This window comes from Chrysemys picta, chromosome 3, assembly GCF_011386835.1.
Source record: "Chrysemys picta bellii isolate R12L10 chromosome 3, ASM1138683v2, whole genome shotgun sequence".
NCBI classification, from domain to species: Eukaryota; Metazoa; Chordata; order Testudines; family Emydidae; genus Chrysemys; species Chrysemys picta.
Window position 1 is genome coordinate 31,689,920 of NC_088793.1, and position 19,172 is coordinate 31,709,091.

General features: G+C 40.0%; 1 protein-coding gene across 7 annotated transcripts in view; it reads left to right on the top strand.

Moving 5' to 3' along the window:
• Nucleotides 1–13,105, top strand: part of E2F6 (E2F transcription factor 6) — a 28,078-nt gene extending 14,973 nt beyond the window's left edge. For 5 of the 7 annotated variants that reach the window (XM_005293109.4, XM_005293106.5, XM_005293108.5 and 2 more), the window contains exons 3-7: nucleotides 1,086–1,302; nucleotides 1,710–1,868; nucleotides 2,441–2,555; nucleotides 5,574–5,721; nucleotides 8,287–13,105. In XM_005293109.4, coding sequence (XP_005293166.1) covers nucleotides 1,086–1,302; nucleotides 1,710–1,868; nucleotides 2,441–2,555; nucleotides 5,574–5,721; nucleotides 8,287–8,291 — 644 coding nt within the window. In that variant the 3' untranslated portion in view covers nucleotides 8,292–13,105. The remainder of the gene's footprint in view (nucleotides 1–1,085; nucleotides 1,303–1,709; nucleotides 1,869–2,440; nucleotides 2,556–5,573; nucleotides 5,722–8,286) is intronic. The other 2 variants (XM_005293107.5, XM_065587698.1) reach the window with 1 other exon arrangement.
• The last annotated feature ends 6,067 nt before the right edge of the window (nucleotides 13,106–19,172 follow it).

Here is a 19,172-nt window from a genome sequence, read left to right on the forward strand (position 1 = left end):
GCTGCTGTGTAGTGCTGTGGTCACAGCTATACAAGCAAAGCTGTGCTACATATTGGTAAAGTGCAATTTTGCTGGTATGGCTGCATTTACACTACAGACTTCTGCTGGCATAAGTGTGACCCCTGACCAATATAACTGTGCTGACAGTCATCTGCAGTGTAGCCATAACCTTAGTTTAAACAACCTTTCTCTCAGTCAGAAGCCAAACATTCCAAATTAATTCCACTTCCCCTTTAAAAAAAAAAAAAAATCACCTGGAAGACACAGCATAAAAAACCTTTCTCCCAATGGGATAACTTCCCCCTACAAGTTATTAGCACCTTTTCTTAGTTGTCATGCAAAGGAGGGGAAAAAAGAAAACTTTCTGTTGATTAAATAGTTTTCTGTGGTCAATGTCTGAATTAATCTCTTCTTTCTGAAAGATCAAAAGGCAGCTGGAGTTCTTAAAAAAAGATTTTATACTGGGTGTTTTGATTAAATGAAATGGAGGTGCAAATTGGCCAGTGATTGAATTTAAGTTAATTGTAGTAATTGATAGTCATATAATTACAGCTGTTTGAAAACTGGGTGGTCTAGTTTACTTTTTCCTTTGTGAACTTGTTAAATGGCTCCTATATGCAGACATAATAAGCAACTTTTAATTTTGTTATATTTAAGTGAGGGACCAGATGGCATAGGTAGGTGCCATTCAGACAGTCTTTTATCTCTTGATTACAGGCTTGTAATTGGCAACAGAACTATTTTAAACAAAAGATATCATCATGGCTGTATAGTAACCTACCAGTTTGTAAAATTACTTATACAGATGTTCATATCACAGTTAATATCCTTGTTGGAAGTCTAATGTCAAGAATTTAACAGGCATGGAGATACCTTTTAGCTTTCTAGATAAAACTTCTGCAAATTAATTAAGGCATATTGGATGGACAGCTTTCTTTACGACTTGTACTGATATAGAACAAAACTTCAACCTCCTGTGCTAATAAAACACTTTTCATAAGCATTGTATATTGGAAAATTATGACAATGCTTTGAACAGAGCTGCAAGGATTAATACTAAATGATACGATATCAAACCTTTACAGAAACCCTGAAAGTCACAAAGCCTCGTTTTGATGCATCCCTTGTTTACTTGACCCGAAAATTCATGGATCTTGTCAAAACTGCTCCAGATGGTGTTCTTGATTTGAATGAAGTAGCAACAACTCTGGGGGTACGAAAACGAAGAGTATATGACATCACCAATGTATTGGATGGAATCCACCTAATTCAGAAAAGATCTAAGAATCTTATCCAGTGGGTGTGAGTTGGCTTTGAAATTTCTAACTTACATTTGCAAAAATGCTTTGTATAATGTAGTTTGACCTAACTTTGACCTAATTGTGAACATGTGTTTTAGCTTCATTAGTGTTTTGCAGTAACTTTCATAAATGAGATGGAACAGCCTCTTAAATTGCACTGTATAATTAATACAGTCTGTAATTATAGGATGCTTTTAACTTTCTAATATCCGGAAATGAAGCAATTGTGAAGATTTTGGTTTTTTTAACTGACTACAAGAAACTAAAAATAATAGTTTGACCAAAAAGCTTTCAACATTTTAGCTACGCTTTTTTAAAAGTGAGAAAATGTTTAAGTATTTTGTATTACACTTTATTTATAAATATAAGCTTTAAATAATGTTCTTGATAACTTTCATATTCTTTTAGAGGATCTGATCTCGATCAGATTGCTGGAAAGGCATCAGAGCAACAAAAGCTTAGAGATGAACTTTCTGACTTATCAGCAATGGAAGAAGCTCTGGATGAATTAATTAAAGACTGTGCTCACCAGTTGTTTGAATTAACGGATGACACAGAAAACACAAAATATCCTTTTAACTCCTGCACCAGTTACTTTGGCTACTGGCGCCAAGCAGTTAGTGATGGAAATTTAGAATGGCGAGTAAGAGGTGGAATTCACTGCCTTCTTCCTCATGCTTTAGTACAGAGCAAGTAATACTTGGAATTACTGGTCCCAAAGAAACTTACATTTGCAGATATATGTCTATATAGCCTAAACTGCAGAGGCTAAAAGTTGAAGGAGCAGTCTTAAAGGAACACTGTCACTGTAGTAATTATGAATATTTGCATTTAGTAGTCCTATCTCATAGGCAAGCTTTGACAAATGAAAAGTAGTTTTGTAATTGAGACACGAGTTGAACACTAAACATGAAAATTGGGAATATCACCTAAGATTCTCATTCTATGCTTGCCTCTAGGCAGAAGGCTAACTAGAAAAAAGTCTGGTGCTTAAATAAATTCATTTTCAGACAATAACCAGTGAAACTAGTCCATTCCTTGAAAGATATCAGAAAGTAATTATATCACAAGTTAACAGCCATACCTTTTTCTTAAAACAGTTAACCGATTTCCTTATAGAATCCTTGACTTATGTGTACACTAGCTTATGTGACATATCAAGATATTCATAGCATTAAGGCTTTTCAAGAACAGATTGTTATGGCAATCAAAGCTCCAGAAGAAACAAAACTAGAAATACCAGCTCCTAAAGAAGTAAGTATTGCTTTTCTTCCCTCTAAAGCAACTGCATTTTTAGAATTAGAGCTTGCAAGAAGAGCAGTTGATTTTTCACTTACAGAAATTAATATTGGTATTATATAATATTGGCATTCTTATCTGATACATTTCATAAAACAAAGCTACCTGCTATAATATTTGGTATAAAAGTGTGTGAGGACAGTCTTTTTGCTTTTAAGATAGTGACTCTTATTGCCTAGACTAGGAAAATACTGTATCATAGATTACCACTTCACTTTTGCTGGGGATGAGGGAGCATTTGTAACTGATGCCCAAACTACCTCATTCGGTATTTGAGTTTGAGGGGGAATTGAATAAAGAAGCTTATACAGTACTTTACAGGGTTTAGTACAAACTCCTAAGTATAAATAGATTGTAAAATCTAGGCAAGTGAGATCATTCTAGAATTTTGTCAGGAGAAGATTATTATAATTGCTAGTGAAAAGTACCTGACATCTCGCTCTGGTCGTTTACTGTCCTGTTATATAGGAAGTCAGACTAGATGATCATAATGGTTCCTTCTGGCCTAAAAAAATGACTTAGTTTATTTTTGTTACAAACTGCAAAAATATTGTGACGTTGGGCATGTATGCGTTTGCTGAGGTACACGTGCTGATTTCATCTGAAAATTCTTTATTCCAAGTTCTGAATAGAACAGACTATGTGCAAGATGCATCTGTTTTTAAAGGTGAAAAGGGGTAAAAAAGGAGCATTTGAAGCCAGAGTAGGAGAAAGTTTTCTATGCAAGTTATACTCTGCTTCTTTAATTTTCTATGTTAAAAAAAAATTAAGATTGCAAAATCAAGCATTGTTAAGAAATCTCACCTTTAAGGTTCCTTATATAGCCTGAATTTGGTCCCATTGTGCATAAGCATTATGATCTTTAATTGTATGATCACATACTATTTTTCTCCACAGTGTATCTACCTCAGTCAGTGCAAAGAATAGATGGTATTCACTTAAACCTTGCTCTGAAAACAGAATTATTAATTTGTGTGGGCTTTTCTAAGATGCTCATTGCTAAATTGCCTGAATGCTTCACAAATTAATTTATTTTAACAACACACCTTGAGATGAGGTATGATTAACATCCCCCATTTTACAGATGGAGAACTTAGGCACAGAGATTAAGTTTACAAGCATACACTACTACCCAATTTGAGATTCCTAGACCTGATTTAGCTTAACACTATATAGATCTTTATATGTTCAAAGCACAGCTCCTGTTGGCTTCGGTTGCAGCTGTGAGCGTGCAGCACTTAAGCAGATCAAATCCCAGGATGTCAAGTCAGGCAATCAAAAAAGAGGAACACATATAGGGTTACCATATTTCAGCAAGCAAAAAAGAGGACGGGAGGAGCCCCGCCCCTGTCCTGCCCTGGCCCTGCCCCATCCTGCCCTAGCCCCGCCTCTGCCCCTCCCACTCCCCCCCTCAGAACCCCAAACCCTCCCCCAGCTCCTTGTCCCCTGACTACCCCCTACCTGTACCCTGACTGCCCCAACCCTTATCCACACCCCCACCTCCAGACAGACCCCTGGGACTCCCACTCCCCATCCAACCACTCTCCACCCCCTGACAGCCCCCCCCCCCCAACCTCCCAACCCTCTCCCCTGCTCCTTGTCCTCCTCCTGGGACCCCTGCTCCTAACTGCCCTCCAGACTGCCGGAGGCAATCTGCGAATGCAGGGAGGGAGGGAGGGAGGGAGCTCTGCTGCAGGGGGGAGGAGGGGCTCTCTCTCTGGCTGTCAGAGCCCCATGTAAGTGGCACCATCTGGCCGGCTGCCCTGTTAGCCGCGCGAGCTCTGCATGCGGGGGAGGAGGGGGAAGTCCGGACATTTACAAATTCCCCCCGGACGCTATTTTTAGCTCAAAAAGCCGGACATGTCCGGGGGAATCCGGACGAATGGTAACCCTAAACACACAATTAGTGATGATCTCTGACAAGCTTGGTCTCACTAACTTGCTTAGCATCGGGGAGCTACAGCTTCTCAAAGAACGTATTGCTTTGGCTATATTAAAAATGTCTGGCAGTGTGTTTTTCCCTACTTTCATTCTTGGAAACAGCTGTAAACTGCCTTGGCTGAAATTTTCCAAAATGATTCCTCCTGAGGTAGATGCCTAACATGGAAATTTTCAGCCTAAATGGTTGGTTAGGCACAGTTTTATAAGCAACTGAAAACAGGGGCTTATAATGGAAAGTTTCAGGCAACCTTACTAAGAGGTGCTACCAGCCCTGACTGTAATTGTTTAGAAAGCTAGAACAACATACTGTAAAATTTTCATGCATATTTGATTTTTTTTTTTCTATTACAATGCACTTGTCTCTTTGGGGAAAAAATAGTTCTGGAACTTGTTTTCCTATAATGTTTACGCCTAAATCGTTTTTTTGATTAATGTCTTGGGGTGATTTGGTGTCCTTTGCCTTTGGTTCTTGAAAGCCCATTACATTGCTGATATTATCTACTGGGGTGTTGATATAGCATTTTATGGAATTTGTTCTGCCTTACTGATTGTGTTAGCAGTAAAATTTGTGCCAACACTGACACTTTTGAGCTATTCAATTGTCACATTGACCCTAAACTCATCACTTTTGCTACCTCTGTTTTTAACAGTGTAATAAAATGCAGTCATTTATCAACATGGCCTGTTGAAAATGACCAACTTAAAAAAAAAGTAGTTCTTCACATTGGATAGACCCTCATCAAAACAAAACCCTTTTAGTGCACAGAATTGTTCAGTTGCTTAATTATATTATTTAATCAATGTCATTCAATATGGCAGCTTCATAGGTAACCCTATCAATTTACCAAGAACTAAAGAACCTTTACATGGCTTAATTAAAGTCTATTAAAGTTAAAATGTCCCTCCTGTATCTGGACCTGTTCTTGTATGTTAATTTGTGTTAAAATATATGCAAAATGCTTGAAGTAAAAATTAGTTTGGCTTAATCTATAAATTTCTTCTGATTTTGAATATATTACATCTGTTGTACAGGATTGTATAGAAGTACGTATAAAGAGCACAAAGGGACCCATTGATGTATATTTATGTGAAGTGGAGCAAGATAACCCAGGTGCCAAAACTTTTGAAGATATGGATACTCTGACATCAGAAACTAAATCCTCAGTACCTCTCGATGAAGGTATGTGAGAAATTTAAATGGAAGAAAGGCATTTATCAACATAAGACAAACTACTGTGAAATATGTATTGTATCATTCTGATAAATTGAGCTGGTTAAACACTTCTAATCCCCCTGAAGCTTGTGTAATTTTTAAAGTGGGCTAAATTCTCAGCATACGAAAAATATTTCAGAACCAACTTTAGCCCTCGTTACTAGAGCTGTGCAAAATCTTTTGGATGAATAGTTTATTTGTTGACAAATGTGTTTTTGTTGACCTGAAACTGTTTTCAAATTTGACACACATTAATTGAATAGTTTAGTCCAAAAAACTTTTGGGCTAGATTTGCAAGGGAACGTAGGTCCCATTCAGAAAACAGCTGGCGGTGGGTTCCTCCTTATAACTTTTAGCCCAATGCTTAGGGCATTCACCAGGGATGTGGAAGGCCTGGGTTCAGTTATCTCCATTGCTTGATACGGGGCAAGGATTTGGATTGAGTCTTCTACCTCACAGGATCATGCCCTAACCACCAAGCTACAGTGTATTCTGGGGCAAGTCTCTCTTCTGCTGTTGAAGCTGTTCCACTTTGTATAACATACTTGAGTCGGAGAGAGAGTGAACATAGCCTGGTGGTGTGAGTCCCCTAACTAATGGGTTAAAAGTTATAAGGAAGGCTCCTCCTCTTCTTGATGTTTAGTTAATCTGGCCCTTTAATATTGCTGGAAACAAAGCATTTCAGGTCAAACGAGTTTTGTTCATCCCAGAATGGACTTCTTCATTCGCTGAAACTTTTTAGAATCTTTGGATTCATTTTGACTCAAACTAATTTTTTTTTTAATTTAATTTAATTTAATTTATTTATTTATTACGGAACACTGGGTGAACTGAAAAAATCAGTTATTTGCTCTGCTCTACTTGTTACATATACATATTTTGATTTGTGTAACACTAATGTATAATATAATCTGGTGCCCTGCTGTTCTGTGATTAGATGTAACATGCCCTGCTACAGAATCTTACACAGTTGACAAAACAGGAAAACTTGACCACTAACTCAATAGCTCATGTGAGAGCAGATGTGTCTGTCTTCATCAGTAGAGATGCAAGATAACCAGTCATATATGCAGGTTATTGCTGTCTGGAAGCAAACAAAGCAGGATATGTAGTTTGATATGGTATGGGGAGTAGTTAATGTGACTTATTTTCAGCAATGCTATTTGAAAAGCAGTAGTTGCCTTTCCCCGGTGTACACTTAAATTTTTGTTTTTGTGCCACTTGTGGAATAGCAACATGGTGATGTGATTAGTCCGTTTCTGACCGTCTTTGTGTTGACATAATCCTAATGCAATAGTTTTTCCTTATAAAGCATCTCCTGTGTTTTGTGGAGCTAATTCTAGAGGGATGAGTTGTTAACCCTTTTCAAAAGTCAGTGTAAAGAGGTCATAGATTTGTAGCTTACAATATGTAGTTATAGAAAGTTAATTGTCTTCCATAGGGAGTGAAAATATTTTTAAACGTAAAGGAGCCCAGGATTTCTGTAACTAGTGTGGGTATAAAACTGTGGATGACCTGTTCTTGTTTACTTGCCACAGCAATGCTCAATAAAATCACTAACTTCCCTCAAAATTCTCATGTCTTGTACCTTTCTACATACATTAGTCTTGGATTTCTTCTTAGAGTGCCAAGGAAAAGAGGAATTGTGGAGTATTTCTATTACAAGATAACTTAAATTGGAATGGCTGATTATTAATAATTTTTTTTAAATGTGAGATAGTCAGAATTCTAAAGTACACTTCTGATTTCAACCATGGCAATACTTAGCAATGTGTCCTATTAGAACAAAAAGACTAGCAGTAAGGATTTCTAGGTTTAATTCCCTCCTCTGCTGCTCATTCAATGTGGTGGTGGGCAAATCATGTAATCTCTACCTTCATTTATCCATCTTGCAAAATGAGTATAATAACTGGTGTGATGAGACTAAATATTTTGAAATCTTTGAATGAGACATATTAATAAATTCTTTGCTGTATCAAGCATTTCTTAGTAAAGTTTGGGAAACCTCTATTAGCAGTTTAAGTTGTAAAGAACAGCATGAATTCATTATTTTACTTACATAAGCAGTCATGCTTCATGTTAGTAGTTCTTGTGTAACTACTGCTTGTCTGTATAAACTGTTCAAATGTAGGATCAGCTTTAAAAAATAACACTTCTTGTATCTGCCTACTTTTTCCCCCCACTTCCTTGGTTTTTTGTGCCTATCAAGATTTACATGCTCTTTCATGTCATGTGACCACATCTTTTTTTATTTCCCTGGTTTAAGTACCACTGTCCTAGCGCCTCCCAACCCTTTGTTTTTCAGTATCAAAGGAGTGATCTTAATGGTGAGAGGCAATAGAACCATTTTATAGTGTCATTTGGTACCCTCGAAGTCTTACACCTGAATTTTTAAAGGGCATATGTGTAAAGTTTCTAGATTAGTGTATAGCACAATAAGATCGCATGTAAATGCAGTACTTTTTTTTTTATTCTACCGTACCTTAGCTTTCATAAATATGAATGATTATCTTTTTTTCACTTCCCTTCTAGAGTGAGATCTTCTAAATCAACTTGAAGGGTGAAGAACCATTAGAATGCCGAGTCCTGAGCAGATTATCATGAATATCTGCGCTGCAGAATTCCCTAAGAGAGCCACTTGGAACTATGAATATGCTAAACTAGTAATACTCTCAAATGTTTTTCAAACTTAAAATGGGAATAATTCAGTTGTTGAGTGCTTTCACACAATTATCTTCAATTGCTTCAGTCTAAAAGAAGGCAATTCAAGGAGCCATTTTTAGGAGCTTTGTTTCTACACTTGTGCGTAATCTGCAAGTGTTTGGGGAAAATGGCCTTGTTTTTTACTGTTTTTATTAAATAATTTGAATGATAAAAAATATGGACAAGAAATTACTTCAAAAAATGAAGATTCTTTAAAGCTACATCTGGAACAAAACACCAAAACATGGTCCTGCAAGAATATAGATAATAAAGAAATGCACTTTTATTTCTGAAGCTGCACTGTCACTAAACAGGATTGTTAAATATAATATTAGAATCAAGAACTGGAGTATTGGAAGGCTTTTCTTACCCATAAGGAATATAAGACAAGTAAACATCATGAAAAATTGAAGCTATGCCTTGCACTGTGTGGATGCTGTTTGCATCCAACTCCGCATGTAATTCTAGTGTGAACGATGAAGTTAAAGGCATGGCTTTTGTGTATATATCTGTATCCTGTTTAGATAGTCACTGATGGAGATTGACTAAATGAATTGCACTTCTGCCTTTGTACAGCAAAAACTGAAATAAACTTGTAAATATAAAAAGTGGTCAGTCTAACAGTGTTTAGTTCAGCTTCATCTTGGCTTTCTCTTTAAACAGTAGAAATTCATTAGGTGACATTTATGAACAGTATGAATCTGTTGTGTAAAAATGACTCGTAAATTGACAAGCATAATCTATTGAAACTGGGTCTGTTGATTAATCACAGTTAACTCATGATAAACTCTCAAATTAGTTATGATTAAAAAAAATCACGATTAATCGTTTTGATCGCATTGTTAAACAATAGAATACCAATTGAAATGTATTAAATATTTTGGATGTTTTCTACATCTTCATATATATTGTATTCTATATTGTAATTGAAATCAAAGTATATTATTTTTATTACAAATATTTGCACTGTAAAAATGATAAACAGAAATAGTATTTTTCACTTCACCTCATACGAGTACTGTAATGCAATCTTTGTTGCAAAAGTGCAACTTACAAATGTAGATTTTTTTTTTTGTACATAACTGCACTCAAAAACAAAACAATGTAAAACTTTAGAGGCTACACTCTGTCCCTACTTGTTCAGCCAATTGCTAAGACAAACAAGTTTGTTTACATTTACAGGAGATAATGGTGCCCTCTTCTTATTTACAATGCCATCAGAAAGTGAGAACAAGTGTTCGCATGGCCCTTTTGTAGCCAGCATTGCAAAGTATTTACGTGCCAAATATTCATATGCCCCTTCATGCTTTAGCCACCATTCCAGAGGATGTTTCCATGCAGATGACACTCGTTAAAAAAATAATGCATTAATTAAATTTGTGACTGAACTCCTTGGGGGAGAATTGTATGTCCCCTGCTCTGTTTTTCCCATTTCTGCCATATATTTCATGTTATAGTAGTTTCGGATGATGACTCGGCACATGTTCGTTTTAAGATCACTTTCACTGCAGATTTGACAAAATCTGAGATTTCTAAAGATAGATACAGCACTCGATCCAAGGTTTAAGAATCTGAAGTGCCTTCCAAAATCTGAGAGGGACGAGGTGTGGAGCATGCTTTCAGAAGTCTTAAAAGAGCAACACTCCGATGCAGAAACTACAGAACCCGAACCAGCAAAAAAGAAAATCAACCTTCTGCTGGTGACATCTGACTCAGATAATGAAAATGAACATGCATCGGTCCGCACTGCTTTGGATTGTTATCGAGCAGAACCCATCATCAGCATGGATGCATGTCCTCTTTAATGGTGGTTGAAGCATGAAGGGACATATGAATCTTTAGTGCATCTGGCAAGTAAATATCTTGCGATGCCAGCTACAATAGTGCTATGAGAAGACCTGTTCTCACTTTCAGGTGACATTGTAGACAAGAAGCGGGCAGCATTATCTCCTGCAAATATAAACAAACCTGTTTTTTTGAGTGATTGGCTGAACAAGAAGTAGGACTGAGTAGACTTGCAGGCTGTAAAATTTTACATTGTTTTATTTTTGAATGCAGTTTTCTTTGTACATAATTCTACACTTGTAAGTTCAACTTTCATGATAAAGAGATCCCTCTAAAGTACTTGCATTATGTGAACTGAAAAATACTATTTCTTTTGTTTTTCACAGTGCAATTACTTGTAATCAAAAATAAATATAAAGTGAGTACTGTACACTTTGTATTCTGTGTTGCACTTGTAATCAATATATTTGAAAATGTAGAAAACATCAAAAATATTAGAATACCATTTATTTAATTAACAGTGCGATTAATAGTGTGATTAATTTTTTTTAATGGCTTGACAGCCCTAATTGAAACATTTTATTGTACAGGCACACTAACGACCTACCATCTAATACTGGAAGTTATAGTATTGAGGCATCTTGACAGTGCTACATACCCAGTAATTGATGTGTAAATCCATCATTAATGGTTGCTGCATATGTCTTGAACTTAACTGTAACGTAGTGCTTCAAAATAGTAGAGCTGCCTTTTCATAATTTTTACCATGCAAAAAGTTGCCTAATTTGGAACTGTTCTTTCAGCTGTAGCTGCAGTTTCCCTTTTTTCCCTAAAATGTTTAACAAGGTACAAAGTGTTTTACACTACTGTCCCTCAGGAATTAGTTTTCCAAATGAGTTAGTTCATCTGGGCTATCAACATAAGTGTGGGACTCCCTGTTGTTTTGCTATAGTATAGATTCTGCTTGCATATCAAGATTTTTCTTTAAAATTATGCATGGGCAAATTAAACTTCCAACTATGATACACTTAGTGTAATCAGTTTCTCAATTCAGAGGAAGGTCAAAAATAGAACTATACCTCTATCCCAATATAACACGAATTCAGATATAATGCGGTAAAGCAGTGTTCCGTGGGGGGTGGGGCTGCGCACTCCAGTGGATCAAAGCAAGTTCAATATAACAGTTTCACCTATAACATGGTAAGATTTTTTTTTGGCTCCCCAGGACAGCGTTATATCGAGGTAGAGGTGTACCACTATGTTCTAACTGCTGAAATACTTTCGTGTAGTTCAAGCCAATGCTAATTGAAGACTTCAGATAATCAGAAATTTTAAATACTGATGTTTTATACAGCCATTGTTTAAAACCAGTCAGCTTTCATTTTGTTAACAAACAGTAGAGAGTAGCCGACTAGCTTCAATGCAACTAAATGAAGACCCCAAATTAACCCAACTATATATAGTTCGCCTACTGGACAAAGTATTAAGCAGACCAGTACTTGTTTCAAGCAGCACTCAGATGTTTTGTATGTGATCTAACAACTTCCAGATCTAGGGAGATGCCTTAGTGAATTCCAAATGGGACTTCAGCATTATTGGGATCTCATTCTCTTTCCTACTTTGTCTTCCTTTAGAACAGTTAACTATACCATGGGCTTCAATAGAAGCATTACTTAGGATTCATCTAAGGTTTAGAAAAAAAATTAAGGTACACTTGCTGGTTTGGTTATAATATGGATTGGGAAGAAGCTTGTAAAGGGTCCGGAGCAAGCAAGTACTAAATGAGGCAAGAAATCCTAAAGCATCTGTGAGTAGAAAGATCATTATGTCTGTTTGGAGGAAGACATGCTTTCTAGAGAAGTTGATCAGTAGACCTTAGATTAAATTGTTTGAGATGCAAGACCTCAGTGATGATGACTGGCAAAACATCTCTCCCTCTAGGTGGCAGACTTGTTTGCTTTTGGACGGAATAAGCAGTAATTTAATTAGCCTTTTCTAGGATCATTTCAACAGTTTGAACAATAGACTGTTTACTGTGAAATAAACACTTAAGATTTTATTAGCAGAAGAGTGAGGTAACCTACATTTTGTGCATTAGGATAGGGTCTTGAACTGGAGCTGTGCAGTCATGTAACTTGGAATAATGAGCTGTAGCATTTATTAAAGGGACACCATTTTAAATACACTTGTCAATATTTTTACCTGTTACAAGTAACATTGAAGATCACTATTAAAGGGAGGTTTAGGAAGTTTTTTATTTTTGTCATGCATTTAACAGCATTTTGTAGATAGTTTCCTTTTTTCACCTTTTAATGTGGGTTTTTCACACAGCAACAGATAGAGGAAAAACATTTAAACATAAGAAAATGTGGTAAAATGACAAAATTGTGACGGAAGCCTGGGGCCAGATGTAAATATTAAAATACTCTTAATTTGTTTTTACAATGGATTAGACTTGTCCCTGTATACTGACTTTAATAATGCATATTAAATATTTAAAAATAATGTGCACTCTACCCTCTATTGGTGGTTAAACAGTACCTTTTTGTTACTTGAATCTTTGTAACATTATCTAGTTGTGCTAATGGAAGACCTTAACCTATTGCAGATGATCATGGAGGTAGTTAGCTAGCTGAATAAGTTTAGACTTGACAGTGCAGGAATAGATGTTGAATTATGCTCATCTTGAGTATTAGAAACTCTCATAAAAGGTAAATGTGATGGGATACCTTAATAGAGGAGATAAGACTTTACTCCTGTGAGTATGTATAATACAGTGCATCTATTTGATTTTTGTGTGTGTAAAGTGGTTATTGAAATTACTTTAGTCTTTTTATATAAAAATAAACCATTTTGCAACATGCGTGCTTGCATAATGTTCCTCTTTCAACTGTCTCCAGGTACTCTGCTTCCAATACATTAGGAACAGGTATGAGTTTTTTGTTTTTTTTTTACTCTTGCCTAAATTAGAATGATTGAGCATCTCTAATTGAATTAGTCAGTGATAGCCATAACCAGAATGCATTAATATAAAATGTCCTGCTTCTGACTCCATACTTAGAGCAAGCCACATAATTCAGACCTTATTTGAATCATAGAATATCAGGGTTGGAAGGGACCTCAAGAGATCATCTAGTCCAACCCCCTGCTCAAAGCAGGACCAATTCCCAACTAAATCATCCCAGCCAGGGCTTTGTCAAGCCGGGCCTTAAAAACCTCCAAGGAAGGAGACTCCACCACCTCCCTAGGTAACGCATTCCAGTGCTTCATCACCCTCCTAGTGAAATAGTGTTTCCTAATATCCAACCTGGACCTCTCCCACTGCAACTTGAGACCATTGCTCCTTGTTCTGTCATCTGCCACCACTGAGAACAGCCGAGCTCCATCCTCTTTGGAACCCCCCTTCAGGTAGTTGAAGGCTGCTATCAAATCCCCCCTCATTCTTCTCTTCTGGAGACTAAACAATCCCAGTTCCCTCAGCCTCTCCTCATAAATCATGTGCTCCAGACCCCTAATCATTTTTGTTGCCCTCCGCTGGACTCTCCAATTTTTCCACATCCTTCTTGTAGTGTGGGGCCCAAAACTGGACACAGTATTCCAGATGAGGCCTCACCAATGTCGAATAAAGGGGTATGATCACGTTCCTCGATCTGCTGGCAATGCCCCTACTTATACAGCCCAAAATGCCGTTAGCCTTCTTGGCAACAAGAGCACACTGTTGACTCATATCCAGCTTCTCGTCCACTGTGACCCCTAGGTCCTTTTCTGCAGAACTGCTACCTAGCCATTTGGTCCCTAGTCTGTAGCAGTGCATGGGATTCTTCTGTCCGAAGTGCAGGACTCTGCACTTGTCCTTGTTGAACCTCATCAGGTTTTTTTTGGCCCAATCCTCTAATTTGTCTAGGTCCCTCTGTATTCGATCCCTACCCTCTAGTGTATCTACCACACCTCCTAGTTTAGTGTCATCTGCAAACTTGTGCAAACACCATCCTCCAGATCATTAATAAAGATATTAAACAAAACCGGCCCCAGAACCGACCCTTGGGGCACTCCGCTTGAAACCGGCTGCCAACTAGACATGGAGCCATTGATCACTACCTGTTGAGCCCGACGATCTAGCCAGCTTTCTATCCACCTTACAGTCCATTCATCCAGCCCATACTTCTTTAACTTGGCGGCAAGAATACTGTGGGAGACGGTATCAAAAGCTTTGCTAAAGTCAAGGAATAACACATCCACTACTTTCCCCTCATCCACAGAACCAGTTATCTCATCATAGAAGGCAATTAGGTTAGTCAGGCATGACTTCCCCTTGGTGAATCCATGCTGACTGTTCCTGATCACTTTCCTCTAAGTGTTTCATAATTGATTCCTTGAGGACCTGCTCCATGATTTTTCCAGGGACTGAGGTGAGGCTGACTGGCCTGTAGTTCCCCGGATCCTCCTTCCCTTTTTTAAAGATGAGCACTACATTAGCCTTTTTCCAGTCATCTGGGACCTCCCCCAATCGCCATTAGTTTTCAAAAATAATGGCTAATGGCTCTGCAATCTCATCCGCCAACTCCTTTAGCACCCTCGGATGCAGCGCATCCGGCCCCATGGACTTGTGCACGTCCAGTTTTTCTAAATAGTCCCGAACCACTTCTTTCTCCACAGAGGGCTGGTCACCTTCTCCCCATATTGTGCTGCCCAGTGCAGCAGTCTGGGAGCTGACCTTGTTCGTGAAGACTGAGGCAAAAAAAGCATTGAGTACATTAGCTTTTTCCACATCCTCGGTCACTAGGTTGCCTCCCTCATTCAGTAAGGGGCCCACACTTTCCTTGACTTTCTTCTTGTTGCTAACATATCTGAAGAAACCCTTCTTGTTACTCTTAACATCTCTTGCTAGCTGCAATTCCAAGTGTGATTTGGCCTTCCTGATTTCACTCCTGCATGCCTGAACAATATTTTTATACTCCTCCCTGGTCATTTGTCCAATCTTCCACTTCTTGTAAGCTTCTTTTTTGCGTTTAAGATCAGCAAGGATTTCACTGTTTAGCCAAGCTGGTCGCCTGCCATATTTACTATTCTTTCTACACATTGGGATGGTTTGTTCCTGCAACCGCAATAAGGATTCTTTAAAATACAGCCAGCTCTCCTGGACCCCTTTGTCCTTCATGTTATTCTCCCAGGGGATCCTGCCCATCTGTTCCCTGAGGGAGTCAAAGTCTGCTTTTCTGAAGTCCAGGGTCCGTATTCTGCTGCTCTCCTTTCTTCCTTGTGTCAGGATCCTGAACTCGGCCATCTCATGGTCACTGCCTCCCAGGTTCCCATCCACTTTTGCTTCCCCTACTGGGCAGTACAGCATGGGGAGAAGGTGACCAGCCCTCTGTGGAGAAAGAAGTGGTTCGGGACTATTTAGAAAAACTGGACGTGCACAAGTCCATGGGGCCGGATGCGCTGCATCCGAGGGTGCTAAAGGAGTTGGCGGGTGAGATTGCAGAGCCATTAGCCATTATTTTTGAAAACTCATGGCGATCGGGGGAGGTCCCAGATGACTGGAAAAAGGCTAATGTAGTGCCCATCTTTAAAAAAGGGAAGAAGGAGGATCCGGGGAACTACAGGCCAGTCAGCCTCACCTCAGTCCCTGGAAAAATTATGGAGCAGGTCCTCAAGGAATCAATTATGAAACATTTAGAGGAAAGGAAAGTGATCAGGAACAGTCAGCATGGATTCACGAAGGGGAAGTCGTGCCTGACTAACCTAATTGCCTTCTATGATGAGATAACTGGCTCTGTGGATGAGGGGAAAGCAGTGGATGTGTTATTTCTTGACTTTAGCAAAGCTTTTGATACTGTCTCCCACAGTATTCTTGCCACCAAGTTAAAGAAGTATGGGCTGGATGAATGGACTGTAAGGTGGATAGAAAGCTGGCTAGATCGTCGGGCTCAACGGGTAGTGATCAATGGCTCCATGTCTAGTTGGCAGCCGGTTTCAAGTGGAGTGCCCCAAGGGTCGGTCCTGGGGCCGGTTTTGTTTAATATCTTTATTAATGATCTGGAGGATGGTGTGGACTGCACTCTCAGCAAGTTTGCAGATGACACTAAACTAGGAGGCGTGGTAGATACACTAGAGGGTAGGGATCGGATACAGAGGGACCTAGACAAATTAGAGGATTGGGCAGAAAAAAACCTGATGAGGTTCAACAAGGACAAGTGCAGAGTCCTGCACTTAGGACGGAAGAATCCCATGCACTGCTACAGACTAGGGACCGAATGGCTAGGTAGCAGTTCTGCTGAAAAGGACCTAGGGGTCACAGTGGACGAGAAGCTGGATATGAGTCAACAGTGTGCTCTTGTTGCCAAGAAGGCTAACGGCATTTTGGGCTGTATAAGTAGGGGCATTGCCAGCAGATCGAGGAACGTGATCGTTCCCCTTTATTCGACATTGGTGAGGCCTCATCTGGAATACTGTGTCCAGTTTTGGGCCCCACACTACAAGAAGGATGTGGAAAAATTGGAAAGAGTCCAGCGGAGGGCAACAAAAATGATTAGGGGTCTGGAGCATATGACTTATGAGGAGAGGCTGAGAGAACTGGGATTGTTTAGTCTCCAGAAGAGAAGAATGAGGGGGGATTTGATAGCAGCCTTCAACTACCTGAAGGGGGGTTCCAAAGAGGATGGAGCTCGGCTGTTCTCAGTGGTGGCAGATGACAGAACAAGGAGCAATGGTCTCAAGTTGCGGTGGGGGAAGTCCAGGTTGGATATCAGGAAAAACTATTTCACTAGGAGGGTGGTGAAACACTGGAATGCGTTACCTAGGGAGGTGGTGGAGTCTCCTTCCTTGGAGGTTTTTAAGGCCCGGCTTGACAAAGCCCTGGCTGGGATGATTTAGCTGGGAATTGGTCCTGCTTTGAGCAGGGGGTTGGACTAGATGACCTCTTGAGGTCCCTTCCAACTCTGATATTCTATGATTCTATGATTCTAATTCTTCCTGGTTTGTGAGCAGCAGGTCAAGAAAAGCTCTGCCCCTAGTTGGTTCCTCCAGCACTTGCACCAGGAAATTGTCCCCTACACTTTCCAAAAACTTCTGGGATTGTCTGTGCACCGCTGTATTGCTCTCCCAGCAGATATCTTGGTGATTAAAGTCTCCCCATGAGAACCAGGGCCTGCAATCTAGCAACTTCTGCTAGTTGCCAGAAGAAACCCTCGTCCAGCTCATCCCCCTGGTCTGATGGTCTATAGCAGACTCCAACCACGACATCACCCTTGTTGCTCACACTTCTCAACTTTATCCAGAGACTCTCAAGTTTTTCTGCAGTTTCATACCGGAGCTCTGAGCAGTCATACTCCTCTCTTACATACAACGCAACTCCCCCACCTTTTCTGCCCTGCCTGTCCTTCCTGAACAGTTTATATCCATCCATGACAGTACTCCAGTCATGTGAGTTATCCCACCAAGTCTCTGTTATTCCAATCACATCATAGTTCTCCCTGCTTGTTTCCCAGGCTTCTTGCATTTGTGTATAGGCACTTAAGATAACTCATTGATCGTCCCTCTTTCTCAGTATGAAACAGGAGTCCTCCCCTCTTGTGCTCTCCTGCTTGTGCTTCCTCCCAGGATCCCATTTCCCCACTTACCTCAGGGCTTTGGTCTCCTTCCCCCGGTGAACCTAGTTTAAAGCCCTCCTCACTAGGTTAGCCAGCCTGCTGGCGAAGATGCTCTTCCCTCTCTTCGTTAGGTATTGCCCGTCTCTGCCTAGCACTCCTCCTTCTTGGAACACCACCCCATGGTCGAAGAATCCAAAGCCTTCTCTCCGACACCACCTGCGTAGCCATTCATTGACTTCCACGATTCGACAGTCTGTACCCAGGCCTTTTCCTTGCACAGGAAGGATGGACAAGAACACCACTCAAACTCCTTTATCCTTCTTCCCAGAGCCACGTAGTCTGCAGTGATCCACTCAAGGTCATTCTTGGCAGTATCATTGGTGCCCATGTGGAGAAGCAGGGGTAGCGATCTGAGGGCTTGATGAGTCTCGGCAGTCTCTCCGTCACATCGTGTATCCTAGCTCCTGGCAAGCAGCAGACCTCTCGGTTTTCCCGGTTGGGGCGGCAGATAGATGACTCAGTCCCCCTGAGGAGGGAGTCCCCGACCACCACCACCCCCCTCCTCCTCTTGGGAGTGGTGGTCATGGAACCCCCATCCCTAGGACAGTGCATCTTTTGCCTTCCAATCGGTGGAGTCTCCTTCTGCTCCCTTCCCTCAGATGGGTCATCTAGTCCACTCTCCACATTTTACCTGTAGAGAGAACATGGAAACGATTGCTCACCCGTATCTCCATTGCTGGTGCATGGACGCTCCTCTTTCTCCTTCTGGAGGTCACATGCGGCCAAACCTCTTCACAATCCTTCTGTCCCTGCTGCGCCTGCTCTGAATCTTCAGAACATTGTGGCCGTAGAAGCATCTCCTGACGTCTGTCCAGGAAATCTTCTTTTTCCCTTATGCAACGCAGAGTCAATACTCGTTTCTCCAGCCCTCGAACCTTCTCTTCCAATATGGAGACCAGCTTGCACTTTGTACAGACGTATAATGAGAGAGAAGATAACTACTGCAGAGTTTTGAATGTGAATAAAAGTGTTGAAACCAATAGGACTTGATAGGGAGAGAGAGTTTTGGAAGGTCCCTTTAAGGATACAAGCTCTACATTTTGAATAAGCTGTGTTTGCAAGGAGTTTATCCCACTTACAAGAAGGGTTGAGGTCAACTGGTATAAATCATGGCTTAGTTAGTCTACACTTGCAGTTTACAGTGGTGTAGTTATGCTGGGTGCCAGTTGCCAAATGTTGAATTATGGCTAATCCTGAGTATGAACAAGGTCTCAGTTTCTTAGTAGCTTGAGTCAGTTTAAACTGTTTACATCTGAAATGAAGGTGCCCAGATCTGACACT